Genomic DNA, 19154 nt, shown 5'->3' with positions numbered 1-19154 from the left:
GAAAAAGAAAGTCACGTAAGAGAAGTCTTAGTTAAAAGTTAATATGTAAAAAGAAAATTAAATTAAAAGTTGAATTAGATGGCCTAAGCCTCTCTGCCTTATGAAGTCTTCCTGGTATGCAGAGTGTGGAGGTGGCCACCTACGTACCTTCGGCGGCTGACGTCCATGGATACCATTGCCCACATTTAACCAATATAGACAAAATTTGTCGCATAAGTGAATAACCTTAATAAATAAATATATTCATGACATTGCTTGGGCCACGGTTTCTGTACTCGAGGCAAATTTATTCCATTACTAAATGTTTGCCTACGTCTTCTGCATTTATTTCTCCTTTACAATTAAGCTGAATGGGTCACACATTTGATTTATGTTTATTTTACATGATTAAGATTTTGAATTTTCATATTTACATTTCCTTAGAGAGCAAAAGTTGTGTTAAAACTTAAACGACAAAAAGGTTTTGATTTATGGTTGTGGATCACTTGAACAGAAACTTTTTCCCTTTCCATGTTGACTTCTTCATAATGGGGAAAGGTTAGGATGATGCTAGGGATACAATCCAATCTTTTATACTACAAAATAAGTATATTGTTACATTTAAAAAAGAGTGATAAGTAAAATAACTTTATTGCTATATACCCTCCTCAAATCAATTAATATCTACATTTGAAGATAAAATTAATGGATGAAACTCGACCTTGTGAATTCACTTGAAACTTAATCTCAATTTCACCTTATCAAACCACGTACATCACACAAGGTTAATCCTAGAATATATACAAAGAAGAGTTACCCTCAACATCCATCGTCTCTTCAAGCGTGACAATGTTCTGTCTAATCATCTCATATCATGTCTAACCTTCTAGTACAGTATGGTGCTCGATGGCTTGAAACCAACCTCACTCTATACCTCCTCCCAACACCATGAGCAAGAATCATTAACCATCATTTTGCTAAAATACCAACTCAAAACTTTCCTCCTCAGTGATTGTTGAGCCAATTTGCCATAGTTATACCAAATTCTTAAACCATGTTTCTTAGTTAAATTAGCTTTAAAAAAATAAAAGAAATTAAAGTCTTCAATTGGACTAAAATTTTAATTGATATTCCCAACTGTGAAATTGGCCCATCAAAGCTACTTGCAAAAGTAATTTAATTTAACGCTCACTAGTAGTAACAATAATGCAGAATTGAATTGCTTGATTGTAAAACCTTAATGAATATGTAATTGACTTTGAGTTACTAAAAAGGGGTAAATAAGAAAGCAATCTACTTCCATTACAATCACTGTGTGTCTTTTTATTTTAATCATTACTTCAGTTTGAACCATAAATTAATTTAGCAAAAAGAAATGAATTACAGCTTTCGTTCTACATGTTTTATCTTTTTCCAACTTATTTCAGTTCATGTAAGTTAGGGTTTGCGAAACTCAGAAGGAAACAGAAAACCCAGTAAGATCCTTAAGCAATGCCGTTTTCATGTTTAAAGGAAACATAGAATCCAAGAGCCAGCCGGACAATATCAGACTTTTGAGTTCCAAGGTCAACGCAATTTATGCTATCCCTACCACATTCAAAACCATCCTCACTCAGAATTTGTTTCCACTAAAGAAGAAATACTTCTTTAAATTTTTTTTTCTTATTTCCAATGCTGAAGCAGCAGCAGCAGAAGCAGAAAGAAGATACATGCTATACGTAACTCAGAGAAAAAGATTAGTAAGATTACGCTTTCCTCCAGGGAATTTCATTACATTTTATAAAACTAGTACTCGCTGGCAAATAATGACGATTATACTATCATCATATAATAACAACATCACGATTTTAATCTCCTATAGATGTACCTAAAAGACTCGGACTACTCGACAGGATTTAAAAAAAAAAAAAAAACCCTAAACACTGCATCTACTTTCGACTTGTTTATTTTCAACTTTGAACTTGCTCTCAACCATTTTGAACCCTAGCTGCAAGGACACTCATTAATTCTGGGTACTGAAAGATATCATCCAACATGTCTTGACCCACCTGTAGATGCTTCGCTGGTATTTCGTTAGCATAATGCATCGCTGTAGTTCTATTGAAACTCTCAAACTGCTGAGAAACTGCTTGATTGTTGTAATCAACGTAAAAACCTAAAGGCTCCTTCTTCAACCCACTCAGGGACTGACCCAATGTCATCTCATTTACCGGTGAAGATATGGAATGATAAGTGCAGTTTGTGGTTGTAGCGGAATCATCTTGTTTCTTTGAGCTGGGTTTGGGAAGGAACCCTTGAATTACTTCTTGCAACAAACCAGAGTCAGAAGGTTCCTGCGGGAAGAATTCCATATAATCAGTGGTAGGGGCGACAGTTGCATGACTTGAATTGCTTTCCTTGAGAGGAAGTGTCATGGTGGAGCCAGTGAAAGAATCAGATATGCTATCGCTTGCTCGTGGACTAGTGTTGTTGATTGAGGAATTCAACAAGGAACCACCAGGCAAAACGCTAGAATTAGATGAAAAAGTGAAAGGAAACGAAGAAGCACAAGTTCCATTGGTGAAAGAGAAATGTTCAGGAAGAGAATGATGCAGAGGCGCGTGGAGGGAGGAATTTGAAGATGAATTCAACAAGTCGCGAAATAAAATCATGTTAAGAGAAGCATTTCTTTGAGTGGAAGACCCACCGCCGGAGAAGTCACCCGCATGTGGGCTAGCAAACGGTGGCCAATTTGAAGATTGCCCGAACTGATTACGGATGCAGTTAAGATCCCTGATGGATGACTGAGACTGCTTGGAGAAGCTGAAAGGTGGAAAGAAATGGTCGTTGGTGGAGTGAGGCTCGGTGGCCGGGTAAACGAAATTTGTTCGAGCCTTGATTCCACGCATAGCTCGAGCGGCACAGTCGTAGGCACACGCAGCCTCCTCAGCAGTATCGAAAGTGCCGAGCCACCGCCTCTCTTTGGACCGTGGGTCTCGTATCTCAGCAGCATAACGCCCCCACGGCCTGCGGCGAACCCCACGGTACCTCATGGTTCCACCAGAGCCACCATTTTCTTTGAGAGAGCGCTTGTTACTGGGGGTATTAGATGTCGTGGGAGTAACGGCAGTAGTGGTTGAGGCGGCACACTTGTTTGGATGGTCGGAAATGGAGTCTCTAGGGTCAGGGTCAGGAACAAAAGTGATGCCGCTTAGTGTCTTAAATGCTTCTTCCATTGGCTAAATCTAAGAGATCACTCGAGAGAGAAATGCCCAAGGAAACAAGGAACAGTGGAGCTTTGGCACCTGGAATTCGGATTGTGGTGGATGAGATGGAGCATAACATAAAGCATAAGCATATATGCTTGTATTTATAGTAAATAAATAGTGAGAGAAATCTAGAGAAAGTGATCCCTTTTTTTGTTCATGCCTTTTTGCTTTCCTTCTTTTTACTCCCAAAACCCAACGAATAATAGAGTAGAGTCTCACTTCTCACCCATACATACATTGGTATTTTTATAACATACTTCAGATTAACTCTCCATAATCTACCTATACTCTTCTATTTATTTAATTACTAGAATAGTTTTAAAAATATTTTAAAATATAAGTTCATTATTAATTTTTCTGATTAATTATTTGTTAAAGAACAAATATTTTTAATTTATTCTTATTATGTTTTAAGTTTAATGTTATGTAACTCTATCTAAAAATTTAATATTTTGTTACTACAATTTATTTCTTGAGGTCTTTGCTCTCCTACATGTGGATGCCAAGTGTTTTATCTCTATATATATCCTGCTCACCATTCTAATTGAACTACAATGAAATATCCATTAACAAAGTTAATGGAGAAATGATGAACATACTGTTTTATTTTATGGAATAAATTAATTCAGTTGTAAAATAATTAAAATTATATTAATATTTTAAACTTTTAATTTTATCATTTCAATTAAAATTTGATTTAATTTTTACATAAGTTATTAATAAATATATTTTTTAATTTTTTTGCACTCACATTATGAGTGTAATATAATTTAATATTAATATTAAATTTTGATTAAACTAATATCATAAATTAACTAAATATCAATTTAATTAGAAAAATATATAAAAAATACTTTAAAATGATAATATTAGCAATAAGTAATTAAAGGATTAGTACTCATCTCACTCATAATAATAATATTTTCACACCACACTACATTCAAAAAGAAGTACCCAACTAAAACTTACCATTACTTTCCGAAAATTCAAACTCGAATAAATTCTATGGATAAACAACCCTTAACTATTAGACTAAATAGGTAATTTAGCTAATAAATTAAAAAAAGGTTATCCATAATTTTTCACCGTAAGTAAATAAAATACTAATCTTATTATTTACTTATATTGGACCATAAATAGATGTGGCGATTATAATATTTTAGCAGTCCCCTATCCTAGGCAGCGAGTACTTTATTTTAAGTGCGTTATTATCTGTTTGTCAAATAACTTTCATCTCACCAAAAGCATTTTTTAAAATTCCATATTGCACTGTATTAATTCAGCTTTTTGTTTTAGGGTTTTCAGGATAATATCTGTCACAAATTATTAAAGGTTACTAATAATTATGTATATGTCAACGTTGAAAAATGTTCACTTACTTGAATTTAAAAAAAAGAAAAGAAAAGAAAAAAAAGTTGCTCCCATTCAAGAAATGAACAAGTTGAAGTTGGATGTCAGCCTCCGCCAGCTAAGAAGTAATTGCCTTGGTCCATTTCCGAGAGAGAATGAAACCATGGAAGGAAAAATGGGAAGCAAAATGGTAATGGGTGTTGTCGTTTTGAGGGAAAATAGCAATGGCTTTGAATTTTGATTGATGTGGATTGAAGATTTCAATGATATTGTAGTAATTATATGTTACTTTATTGTTTTTAAAATTCTTCTGGGTTTGCAATGAAAAAGTAAATAAATAAAAGAGATGGATTTCTGTTTATGGGTCTGAATCTACACGTCTCAATCTAACATGTAATAAAGGATCCAGATTTTAGAGCAAGAAAGAAGATAAAAAGGTAGCTTAAGGTAAGTAGTTTAATTCTGTTTTCAAGGTAGAAATTAAAAATGAAATATTATCTGGGGAGTTGAAGAAAGGTTTAGAATATAATAAATAAAAAAGAAAATAATTCTGAATGATTACACTGGCGGCGCTCAGAAGTTGTTTCTCCAGCTTTGGTCTGTGTTATTTTCTTTTCACCATTTTTGAGATGATTTTCCGTTGACAAATCTTTGCAAATAATTGGGTTTTCAAGGAACTGTGAATTTGCTTTGCTGTGTTTAAGTGATGGGGTTAGGGTTTCAAAATTTAAATTTTATTTATGGGTCACATGGAGTTGTCTCACGTAGGGGTTAACTAGGGTCTTTAAACTATTTGAGTTGTTTAGGTTCCTGTTGGGTTTTAGACGCAGGCTAAAAGTTGTTGTGTATTTGTACCCTTTTAAGTCAGAAATTAAATAATACCCAAAAGAAAAAAGCTGTCCGTTATCTCATCTAATTTCCATCCTCCTTTGCCCTAACCCTAACCTCATGTCCTCATCTTTCAGTTTCAACTCCCCTCTACTTTATTCTCTCTTTCATCATCTTTCTTATGGATCAATTAATTCCTTAAATGCTGCTTCTTCAAGAATTCTTTGTTACATGTTAATCAACTTCCTTTCGTGGGATCATTTAGCTAATCTTCTATCTTAGTCACGATTTGATTTGGGAAGTGGAACTTTATTTGAACCCTAAAACCACTGGTTGCTATACGTTTGATCAGTGGCATACATCATAGTGAAAGGAAAAGAATGACATTAATTAATTATGTAAAGTTATAACTAATTCTCTATACATTATGCCAACTAATCAAGATGTATAATGGAAGCTTATAGTTTAGCACCATAAACTGCTCACCTTAGTATGGATATATTGCCATTAATTCAACATTAACTGATTATTATTGCTCAGTATATATTATATAATTTTAATCATAAATATACATGTTCATGCATCTCCCCCATGAACTAGCTGAGCTTATTAATTGAATAAATAATAATTGTACAAACAATAATTCATTTTTATCTGGTATTTCACATGTGTCAGCTTTTTGAGCCACACCTTCATGGATGTGAGCCTGCAAAATATTTAGTGTTCGTTGAGTTTGTTAAATGAGAAATTGGTATGAAAGGGATAAGAAATGTGGAGAAAATCGTTTTTAATCTTTAAAATATTTCTACTTATATTTAAAAAATAATATTTTATTTTGCGTAATCCATTTATTGGTCATTATCTGAAGGGGCTTGTTATCACATAGTGGAAATGACGGTATGTAAAGGTGGTGGTGATGGTGACGGTGATGGTAATGCCCCTCCCTGCAGATATGATACGAGTGTTTGGTGTTTTCTGATAAAGAATTATTGTGAGATGAATTTGGATTTACTAACTCAGCCAATAGGTTGTTCAAATTATTAGTCACTTCGCGTATCGCAAGTGATTAAACTAGTTGTTGCTATCACGCTAGAGGGCAAAATGAAAAGAAAAGGGTGATGTTGGAACAGTAATGCATTGGCTTGGGAGAAGACCCAAAGTGAATGACCGGAGAGGAAGAAGGGAGATGAGGCATTTAAGAAGAGGCTGAGACACCAACTAGAAAATATTATTATTATTCTAAAGCCTCTCAAAAATAATTGAAAAATCAATTGAGTTTCTTGTTGAAAAGTACAATTAATTGAGCTTTTAATTCAAAGTTAACTATAGTTGACCTCTATAATACGATTTTCCCTAGACACTATTAAGTGTTAGATGTGGCAAGTGATATAATGTAGTATCTGACGTGAAATAATATTGATATGGAATGTTTAATTAAAATTTTTAATTATTTAAGTTAAAAAATTATTAAAATATTATAAAAATTATAAAAAAATTATAAATTTTATTAAATATTAGAATTTTTAAAAATATATTAAATATTATTAAATCAAACAAGGGTGTCAAGTACAGAGTTTGAGAGATAACGAATATAGTGTTTGGTAACCTGAGGTGAGTGGTTAGCAATGGTTCTAATTGAAAAGAGTTCATGCAAGGGACATTGATAAGGATGGTTTAAGGTATGATGTAGAGTAGCATGTGAAGGAAACAAAATATTAATAGTAATTTTTTATTAAAAGTTTTAGAATAAATTTATAAAAATTATATAAGTTATTAAAACTATTAAATGTTACAAAAAATTAAAATTTTATTATTTTTATATTTTTGAGAATTTTATATAATCTCAAAAATCAATTAAACCTCTTAAAATAATTAAAACAATTAATTTCTCGAAAAATAATAAATAAATAAATTAACTTTTCACTTCAATATTTTTCACTTCATCAATTTTTCTATGCTAGATGCCATATCAGCTACCACATCACTTGCCACATTAGTATTTAACAGTCCGTCGGGGGCTTCAACGAAAACCCATATTACATGGTTTAATTAATTGCTAACTTTCTATTAAAGGTTTAATTGATTGTATTTTTTGACAAGAGGCTCAATTAATTGCTAACTTTCAATTAAAGGTTTAATTGATTGCACTTTTAACAATGGGATCAATTAATTTTATAATTAATTTTAAAGACTTAAGCATATTGTAAAATAAATAAATAAGGGAATGATATTTTAAAGACAAATAAGAGTTCTTATAGAAGGAAATAGAATCAATAGAGCCATCGACTTTGTACGGAAAACATATGAGATGAGATAAGAATTTAGATTTCCCCATCCTCCATACAATGCCTTCTTCATTTACATGCTATCCCTTCTATTTATTATGGTTAGAATAATTCTTCTATATATCTAATTTATAATCTAATATTTGGTTTTTTTTATAAAAATATTAATTTTTAAAAAAAAATATTTAGAGAAATGTTGGTAGGCTTTAATTATATAAAAAAGATATAGTATTTTTTCTCATCTAAATTGAATCCACCGCGTCAGTCGATGAGTTTAGTGTGCATTTATCATGTGGCATTATTTTTTTAATTAAAAGAACAAGGATGAGTGTGTCATGTGTTGTAATCCCATGAATTTGACAATTCTCATTTAAAGTTACGGGCATAAATATCACTCAAAACCACGGTAGTCATAAATTAATTAAGAATAGCCACAAGTATTGACCTTGCCAGTATAACTCTACTAGCCACAAATAAAAGTTTCACATCCCAATTATTCATATGGTTTCTTACCTTCTTAAGTATGAAACTGAAAGTATTGTTTGTAAACCTCTAATGGAATGAAGGCATACCCAAATATACATTTAAACCAAAAACTTGTTGAAACCCCAATTTATTTCACTTATAGATTTTGCCACTATGACACTAGTATTAGCAGGAAAAATCTAGTTCTTATGCATTAACTTTTTATCCAGAGAAATGGTTAAACTGATCAAGTATACTCTTGACAATATCTACCTAATCTAAGTTATTTCTGCAAAATAACACAAGATTGTAGGATTGACAAGCTATCATTTGAAAAAATAATTAGGACCGTAATTTTTTTTCTATTCCCTATGAATATGATGAGCAAATATTTATTACATATTTTTGGTCTTAATTCACTCACATTTGCATTGTTCTTGAGTGGTTTTTATTTAATTTTTAATTATTAGGTTCATTTTTACAACAAATTATTGTAAAATGAGTTTTAGATTATATTTAGTGTTTTATGTTATTTTAAATACTTTTTAAGGCTTTTTAATTAAATAAGCTTTTCAAGGTCTTTTTAAAGGCATTGGATTGTGTTCAAGGAAGGAGAAGTGGATTTGGAAGAAGTAGAGGGAGAAAAGGCAGGAAAATGAGGAAGTTCAGTTTTACCTTCTAAGGTTGTGATGTGGATCTTGGATACTTCGACATGGATCTTTTCCTCCTTAGCTCATGATTTTAACTTAGAAAAGCCTTGTAAATAGCAAAAGCATAGAGGCTTCATTAGACTTTCTTATATGTTTACTTAGGATTTTTTATTAGTCTTAGTTTTGTAGCGGTTTTTTACATTCATCTCTCAATTCTCTTGTGAATAGCGACAAATTTTTTGAAGATTATCTATAATTAAGTTTTTCTTAGTTTTATTTAATTCTCTTATAGCTATGCTTAATTTTCATATGTTTTATGTTGTTTGCCAATTTACAATGAGCTAAATCATTTATGTGGTTGGGAGAACCATAGGTTAATGGCGTAGTAACTAAAATAGGATTAAAATTAGATTTAGGAATAAGATTGAGTTTAATTTTCTTATTTTAGTGCATATGTTAATTTTAGGTGACATAGTTTAATTGAATATTTTTAAAGGGGAAGTAGGTTTAGAGGCCTTCTTACTTTACCTTAGCAATCTAATCAAAAAATTATTAAAGATTACTTTTAGATAAAATGATTATCTGAGGACCACATTATACTTAGTACGAGGTTGGTAAATTGTTAAACTACAACTATGACACTTTTTGTAACAACTCGTTTTTCAGTGCTATAAAAAACGGTGGCTTTGAAATTCCATTTTCGATATTTGAGTTTGTAAATATTATTATTTAATATTTATGAGGTTAGCATAAAGTTTAATTAAAGTTTGCTCCTTTAATTTTGTTAATTGGATAGTTAATTAAGGCAAAAAGACTAAATTGTAAAAGTGGTAAAAATTAATTGCTATGAATTTTTAAATAACCGAAAGACAAATTGAGCAATTGCCCCTTTTTTAATATGTAAAACGATGGTGGTGGATAGCTAGAATCCACTAAATTGTGTTAATTAAGTCTAAAAGTTAATTAATTCAGATTTGATTAATTAATTAAGAATAATTAAAAGCTAATTGAGGTATAAAGGAAAAGAAAAGAAAAGAAAAGAAAATGACATTTCTATCATCTTCTTCACTTAGCCTAGCAAAAAGAACAGAAAAAGGTTTAAAAGCTTTCAACTCAGCTCTTAAGTAGATTGAGAATTGAATCAACTTGAAAATAATTGGAGAAAAAGATAAAATTGATTATTAGTCTTTAAAGATGTTCATTTGTTATTTTTTCTGGGTAATGTAACACCTCTAACCCATATATATCGCCGAGATAGGGTTACGGAGCATTACCAAAAAATTTAACTAAAAACATTCAATTTCAACCATTTTATAAATCATGGCATAATTCAATCAAACTCATGCATAACCTCCTTTATTCAAGCCCTCGAGGCCTTAGAAACACTTTAAAAATGATCCGGGACTAAATCAGAAACATTTAGAACTTCATGGAAAAAGATAGAATTTTTCACATTGCAGGGGTCACACGGCCATGTGACTCACACACGGCTGAGATGCATGCCCGTGTTTTAGGCCATTTGGACAAGAAATAGCCCATTTTGAAGCCATTTCTTACACCCAAACCATGCTCACACCTACAAGCCATTTACACATATATTCAAGCTTCAAATTGTACCTAAACCATGCGTGTTAAAGCTAGTTCAATATGGTATCTATCCATACAACCAATATGCCAAAAAGGCACAATCATCAAATCAACTTAACATAACATACTTATCCTTGAATCAACCATATATAACTACCTAATTTCCATACCAAAACATAGCACAATTGCCCATATGCCAAACCACAACTAAACATACCAAATTGGTCATTCAAAACATACATTCACTTGATCATTTCAACGTCAACCATCAAAGCATTAATATGCCAAAAGTTCATCAACCAAAATACCACATTTACAAGCCAAACATAATGGCCATCTCATTAAACACAACTTGTAACACCCCTTAACCCGTATCCATCGCCAGAACAAGGTTACGGGGCATTATCGAAACTTTTAGAACATTTTTAAGATAATTCACGTAAATTACTATTCATTAATCGAGATTATTCATATCGTCCATTAAATGGACCCTTGAGGCCTAATACGAACACTAGAATCAAGTTGGGACTTAATCAGAAACTCTAAGAAATTTTTTGCTACATTTCAAAAAATTTCTAAGTTACAGGGCTCACACGCTCGTGTGGTCCAAGGGACACGCTCATGCTACAGGTGGTGTTCGACCCCGTGTAACTCTTTAACTTGTGCACACGGCCAAGACACCTGCCTGTGTTCTAGGCCATGTAGCACACATGGCTAAGACACACGCCCGTGTCTCTGCCTGTGTGCTCAATTCTGAGCATTTTGTTTCTCAAATTTAAGGTGCAGGGGACACACGGCCTAACCACACGCTTATGTACCAGGCCATGTGTCCACACGATCTAGACATAGGCCCGTGTGTCTGCTCGTGTGGACAAAATGAAGCCATTTCTAGTTCCATTTCTCACCCAAAATCACACGAATGACCTGCACTTAAACTCACATCCAAATACCAACCATTTCAAGCATTCAAACTAAACAAACTCTATCATTCGACATGGCATATCATTACATGCATACATGTTTATAACCTTACCTTGGTATATTCCATATGTTAGGCATAATTTGAACAACCATTTAACATATATGTAACTACCATAGTATGACATTACAATTATATAAAAAACAACCATTACTAGCCATTCTAATGGCTAGATTACAAGCCATATATTTAAGCCATCTATGGCTAAGTTAGCCTATACATGCCATTATACCAAAATGATTTTACTATATATACCCAAAATAAGCTAGTGGATAGTGTGATGATACTCCAATGACCTCCAATCTTCACGAGCTTCCGAACACTATAAAACAAGGGAAAATAAAACGGAGTAAGCATTACATGCTTAGTAAGTTCGTATAATGGAAACTAAACTTACCAATTTCGTTTATTAAATCTATGCGTATAATATCATGTTTTCCATCAACTTGGCAAAATTGCCTAAACACAATCATTCAATCAAACATGTTAGTCACAAAATTTTCATATACATCAAGTAAGCATAGATGAGCTCATCATACAATTCTCATTCAAGAAACTATTCATTTCATCCCATAATTCTCTTATCATGCCAAGAGTTTTGTCTGTTGAATCATTGAAAATTCCGATGGATGCTCGAGTAGCACACTCAAGGTGTACAATTCAATAACTCGTCAATTCTTATTCAGAGGTACCCATTAGGGCACTTAATCAAAGAACACACTCTTGAGCCACATATCGTATTACAGGATTACCAGTCCAAACTAAATCCTTTATGTAACGTATGCTTAAAAGAGCTCAATTAGGATTATTAGTCCAGGCTAAATCCTAATTGTAACATATGCTCAAAAGGGATTGTATCAGGATTAACCGTCCGGGCTAAATCCTTTCTATAACGAGGTCAATAGGATTACTCATCTGAGCTAAATCCCGTCAGCAACAAATGCAGGACCTCATTTATTTCGGGAAAGCATATGTATTCATCGGAATTCGATATTCAAACGGAACTTAACCCCTTTTTCACTGTTTTAAACATGTATTCAATTCCACATCATAGCAATCAAACAATTCACATAAATATAAGTCATATTCCATACAAACACAACATACAATTTAACATATTTACATGCTCATTTAAGTTACACGAGCTTACCTCGACACTTGTTCGCGTAAATAATCTACTAATCCGAAACCTTTTCTTTTTCTCGATCTAACCTCAAATTTGTGTTGTCCGGATCTATATAAATAAATTTAATCATAAATTTCACAAATTTCATATTCATTTGGACTAAATTTATGTCCTAGGTAAAATTACCATTTTGTCCCTAGGCTCGGAAAATAAAATTTATGCAATTTACTCCCTATTCTAAGCCTAACCGAAATTTCAATATAGAATTTATAACAATATTTTCTATAAATTTTATAATTTTTCATCAATTTTCACAACTTTACATTTTAGTCCGTAAATCATGTTTTTATCAAAAATCACTTTGTAAAAGTTGTTTATCTATCAACAACCTTTCATTTTCTACCATAAATTTCTAATTTTCAATATATACATCCATGAAATAATTTCCATACTTTGATAACTCTTCAAATTGATCCCTCAAATAGATAGATTAAGTTATCCTGGTTTCAAAAATATCGAAATTACTAAAAACGGGAATAGGAAACTTACCCAATTAAGCCATGAAAGTTTCTTCTCTCTCTCCTAGGGTTTCCATGTATTTTTGGGGAAGAAAATGAGTAAATAAGATGATATTTTCTTTTTCATCTTTTAATTAATTAAATTATTTAAAATTCCAATCTAGTCGTTGCCCTTTTTCTAAATTTCCATGGATGAGTCACCAAAATATCTACATTCTTTTCTTTAATGGTCTAACTACCATATAAGGACCTCTAGTTTTGAATTCCATAGCTATTTAATCCTTGTAGCTACTAGAATTCAACTTTTGCATCTTATGCGATTTAATCTTTCTCATAATTAAGCACATAATCAATAAACTTTTCTTATCAGAATTTTCACATGACATTTCTAACATATTACGGACTGTGTAATAAAATAAAAATAAATTTTATTTTCGGATTGAATTTGTGGTCCCGAAACCACTGTTCTGATATCACTGAAAAATGGGCTGTTACACAACTCTCCTATACATGCCATTAAAATCATGACCCAAAACATCAAAATCTACCGATATCGTCGCTAGATAGTGTGATAGGTCTCTGACAAGCTTTCAAACTGATCGAGCTTCTGATGATCTATAAAACATAGAAAAGAAACACAACGTAATCATATAATGCTTAGTAAGTTCGTAAATCATGAACAATGCTTACCATTTCAATGCATAAGCTTAAAAATAAACATGAATCAATCCAACATAGCTTGGCATAAGCCTAAGCATCATCAACAACACAAGTTAGTGATTAAACACATAACTTTACAATATCATCACATGGTAATATAATTTTCATGAACATAATACATTTGAACTCATACTTTTCATATTATGGCTATACAAACTTGATCATCAATACTTCATGCCATTCCATAATTCCATAGTGAAATCAATCGGAACCCTTACCGGTTCATCCCTTCTCATGTTCGTTGAACCACTTAGAATAATATCAGATACACGAGAAGCTCACACATAGTGTGCTAACACATGGTCGAAGCCATTCATTTCCTTTTCCTTTACGTAATTTCTCTTACGAACCATAAATGGGCCTACTTACACAAGTTGACGGTCGTGACATAGCTACACGATACCGTTCACACAAGCTAATGAGTATCGGTAACAAATGTCGGAACTCAGCCATCGTTAGGATGTTCAGGACCAGCACCCGAAACATGGTAGCCTTAATGACATGCCATTTGTATCCTATATATTCTTAAGGTTCAAAAGGGGCTCTATAGTCGTCGTATCGTCATTAGATTTTTCGTCGTGACATGATATGACAAATAATATAATAACATTTAAATCAAATACATTAAAACACTATTTAAACAAATGAACTTACCTCGATCACAAAACGATGAAATAGAATTGACTAGTTCGACACTAATTCTTTCCCTCGATCTAAATTCGTACGAGGCTTAACTTGATCTAAATAATCAAATTTAATTCATTCAGTAATCATTATATTCAATTCAATCCAAAAATCAAATTTTTGAAAAATTAAGCGTTTGCCTTTATTGTTTTGATTTTTTACAATTTAGTCCTGAAGCTCGTAAATTGAAATTCATGCAATTTCATCCCTACCAAAGCTAGCCGAATTCAATATAGGTTCAAATCAACTCATACAATTCATTATTTCACAATTTTCACCATGAATGCTTCACATTTTTCAATTAAATCCTTATTTGACATTTTCAACAAAATTCACTTTACAAAGGTTATTTATAAATAAACAATGATTCATTTTCTTCCATCAAACATAAAAAACCACATGAATACATTCATGGAAAAACTCTATCCCTTTAACAATTTTGCAAATTAGTCCCTAGGCTAGCTAGATTAAGCTACAACACTTCAAAAACATAAAAATCATTAAAAACGAAATAAAAAATCACTTACATGCACAAGAAAGTGATGGTTGAATACTCAAGCTTGGCTATGGCTTCTTTCTACTCTTATTTTTGGTCAAAAATGGACAAACAAAGATGATGGCCTTTGTTTTGATTATTTTACTAAACTTATTTATTAATTTACTTAATTAAGTTGTTATTATAAACCTTAAAACCCCTTAATTAATGTCCATATTTGTCCACTTAATATAGTTATGGTCTAATTAGAATTTAAATCCATTAACCAATTAATTTCATAGCCATTTTGTTCCTTTAGCTTATAGAACTCTAATTTTTCATCTTTTACGGTTTAGTCTTTTTACCAAATTAAACATGAAAATGATAAAATTTCTTAACGAAACTTTCATACAATACTAATAACATGCTATAGAAATTATAATAATAATAAAATAAATATTATCACATCAAATTTGTGGTCTCGAAATACTATTCTGATTTCATTGAAAAAAGGCTATTACAAGTAAGCTCATATGCTATGATTTTATTTAAATTGTTATATACTTGAATTATGAATTTTGCGTGTGTTTAATAATAATTTGAATTGTCTGAAATTTGGCACAAAGGGCGAGATATGGACTAAATCGTAAAAAAATGATAAATTGAATATGATGAATAGTAATTTGAGATATTTAATGAATTAATAACTGGTTTATGATTGATCGAATCATATTGGTTTTAATTTGATTGATTGTCGAGATAAAGGACTAAACTGAATAGAATTGAAAATAGTATAACTCGGTGAAATTTTGAAATGGGCTTGGAATTGAGATGAATCATGATATGCTATATATAAAATGATATTTTTATTTATGAATTGATGATATTGAAATTGATAGAATAGGAATTGAACTTAAAATGAAATTGGATTATTGGTTACCCATTTAACTGTTCGGGTAGAGTCAAATATAGTTGGCATGCCATAGGATAGGTTGAGTAGGGGCTTTTGACTATATGTTGATGAGCATTGGGCGCATTTTTCTTTCAAATGTTCTGACGAGTGTTGGACACAATTATTATTATTCTGGTTAAATAGATGAGTGCTAGGCACAATTTATTTATTTCAGACGTTTTGATAAGGCATTGAGTGCCAAATCAGTGTTTTGGTTGGATCAGTGTATCTATTCGAGTCCGAGTTAGGTTAATAGGGCTATAAAATGTAAATTTGATAATGGTATATCAATTAAATTGATATTTTGAGATAATTCTTAAAAAATAGTTATAAAATATTAATTTCGATAGTATACAAAAGATTATGCAAATGGGATATACAAGTCTAGAGGACTAATATGAGAATGTGAAGAATTAATTGATTCACTTTGGAAATTGACATGAATTTGATATTGAATTAATTAAATGTTGATTGATTATATGAATGACATTGAAATGTAGATTAGAAGTGAATTGGAATGTTGTTGGTTTAAATTACTATATGATATAATATATGTTAAATTCACCTTATTGGTATATGATTTCCTTGTTTAGACAAACTTGTCAAGCTAGTAGCTTATCGTATTAGATTGTAAATTTAGGTAAGTTGTTTGTTTAATGCCTATGAAATTACTAAGCATTCGATATGCTTACTTCGTTGTTTTCTCTTTTCTTGTAGATCATCTTGCAGAACACATCAAACAAATCGTATAAAACTCACACTATCCCTCTATTGAATCAATAGCTTTTCGATAGTTTTAAGTTAGAAGTTATGGCATGTAGATAGATGTCTTTATATATATATATATTCTTTTGATGTGTTTATGGTAATGAATTTGATATATAGCTATATGTGATCTAATTGTTGACTTTGCATATGATTTAAAAATGCATGAATTGGTAATTGTGATGTCTAGATGAATAGATATTTTGATTAGTATGTTTAAGTTAAGTATGACATATAAATGGTTATTTAAACTTAATTTGGTATAAGTAAAGACATTGTCATGTGGATAGTTGGTTTCTTATGCAATAACGTGATAAAGGGTCAGTTTTTTTGATATGGTTGAAACATATGTGATCAATGGTTAATGGTATAATATGTTTATAAATGCATGATATAAGGTGATATGTCAAAGGTATAAATTGAGTAATGATGATCGTTTTATGAATCACTAAACTAGACTACGATCACGACTGAGGCAAGTGTACCTATCGAATAGTAGTATAGCTATGGTGAGTCCAGGATATCGTATCCACAAGGACTAAAAGTACTAGTATTAACTATCTTTCTATTATTTAGCCTAAAATATAAGAGATCTGTTTTATTCTAAAATTAACTAACTAATTAACTACTGAACACGACAGAGAGCGAATTATGAAAAATACTTGAAGAAAACTTATAAGGAGGACAAAACCTAGGAAAGAATCCACCTAGACTTCACTTATTATTTTGACTCCGAATCAAATGATTTATTCACTTGTCTTGATCCGTAGAAATCCCTAAATTATGTTAATATCTCTTTCGAGACTAAGAACAACTGACTTTAGGTTGATTAATTGAAATCTCTTTCTAATTAAAACCCATATCATCTCATTAACTTGATCTATGGATTCCCTTATTATATTTGACTATAATCCGGTAGATTTATGTCGTTCTATTTCTAGGATTGCATGTTACTCCGCTTAATTATGCTAGATCTACTCTTAAACAGGGACTTTTGCTCCACTGAATAAGCACATCAAACTTGAATTAATATCCTGAAAATATTAAGGCAAGAATTAATAACACATAATTAAGAACAAAACAAATATTTATCATGTAATTCAAAAAATTAAATAATAAGATCCATCATATGTTTCATCCTCCCTAGGTATTTAGGGAGGTTGGTTCATGATGTAAAAATAAAACATCTCAACTTTAGAAAAACAACAAGACATAAAAAAACCCAAATAAACTTCGAGAGAAATTTGAATGGAGATATTCAATCTTAAAGTGGATCTACTTCCGAGATGATTCCAACGGTTTCCTTCGAGTAATTTCTGCTTTCTACTCTGCGTGTCCCCTTAGGCCCTCTTCTAATATGTATTTATAGACTTTAGAATGCTCAGAAACCCTAAAGATTGGCTTTTTCCACATGTTTGGGAAATAGGGAGCAATATCGACACGGGCTTCCACGTGGGCGTGTAGCCAGCCCGTGTGTCTCACACAGGCGTGTGCTCAGACCATGTGGAATTAGCCTTGGCTGTGTGGATCTTTAAATCAGCTCATTTTTCCGTTTTTGGCTCGTTTTTTTCTCTTTTTGTTCCCATATGCTCTCTTAAGTATAAAACATGAAATCAAAGGATTAGGAGCATCAAGTTCACTAAATTAGATAATAAATCATCCAAAAACATGCTAAGCATGGGATTAAAACATGTTACATTTATGGTTTATCAAATATCCCCACACTTAAACGTTTCCTTATCCTCAAGCAAAATCCTCAACTCACAATTAAAGTTAACTTTCTCAATTTATAATTCTCTTTAATAATGTTTTATCATAATTTCACAAATAATCATACATTGATAATTCAACTAAAAGAGTACTAAAAGTACAAGTAAGGTTTAACTTTTAAAGCATGAAAATATAGGTATTTCCCCTCATCTAAATAATTACCTTTGATTCAAAAATTAACAAGAATTGACATCCTTACTAAAGATTCACTCAAATCACTCAAAGTGTTTAAGCTTCAAAAATAAAGCACTCAAAAGTCAATTATGAAAAGTCATTACCAAAAGCTTGCATGAAAATCAAATCTCCACTACTATAAATGAAATGATACACAAATCAAAAGGTCTTTAAAGGGTTGTAACGGGGCTTGGGTTAAAGGTGTGGTAAAAGCTGAAAAAGAAGGTTAGAATTGAGATCGAATTGATAACTTACTTAACTAGAAAAATAAAGTAATACTAAATAATTATATCAATCGAATTAATTAAAGAAAAACATGAGCTTCTTCTCGAATATGAAATAAACTACTTAAGCTCAAAACAAAGAACTAATAATAATCAACATATATGTATATATATATTTTTTTCACTTTTTTTAAATGAAGGAATGAATGAATAATAAGAGAAAATTATAGAACTAAAATAAAAGAACATAGTTAGGCAATTAACCAAATCAAATTTCACAAAAGGAGTCAATAAAATAGGAAAAATTCTCATGAATCATAAAGTATGATGTATGGGTTAGAGGTGTGCATGGACGGGCCGGCCCAACTAAAAATT

General features: G+C 31.5%; 1 protein-coding gene across 1 annotated transcript; it reads right to left on the bottom strand.

Moving 5' to 3' along the window:
- Positions 1-1692: 1692 nt before the first annotated feature.
- Positions 1693-3292, bottom strand: LOC108455309 (ethylene-responsive transcription factor ESR2-like). Its single transcript, XM_017753889.2, has one exon. It carries the CDS (start codon positions 3192-3194, stop codon positions 1947-1949), a length of 1248 nt encoding a protein of 415 aa, XP_017609378.1. The 5' UTR covers positions 3195-3292; the 3' UTR covers positions 1693-1946.
- Positions 3293-19154: the final 15862 nt, after the last annotated feature.

This window comes from Gossypium arboreum, chromosome 3 (genome assembly GCF_025698485.1).
Source record: "Gossypium arboreum isolate Shixiya-1 chromosome 3, ASM2569848v2, whole genome shotgun sequence".
Classification (NCBI taxonomy): domain Eukaryota; kingdom Viridiplantae; phylum Streptophyta; class Magnoliopsida; order Malvales; family Malvaceae; genus Gossypium; species Gossypium arboreum.
Note: the sequence above shows the minus strand (reverse complement) of the source record. Positions and strands in the feature narration are given on the sequence as shown.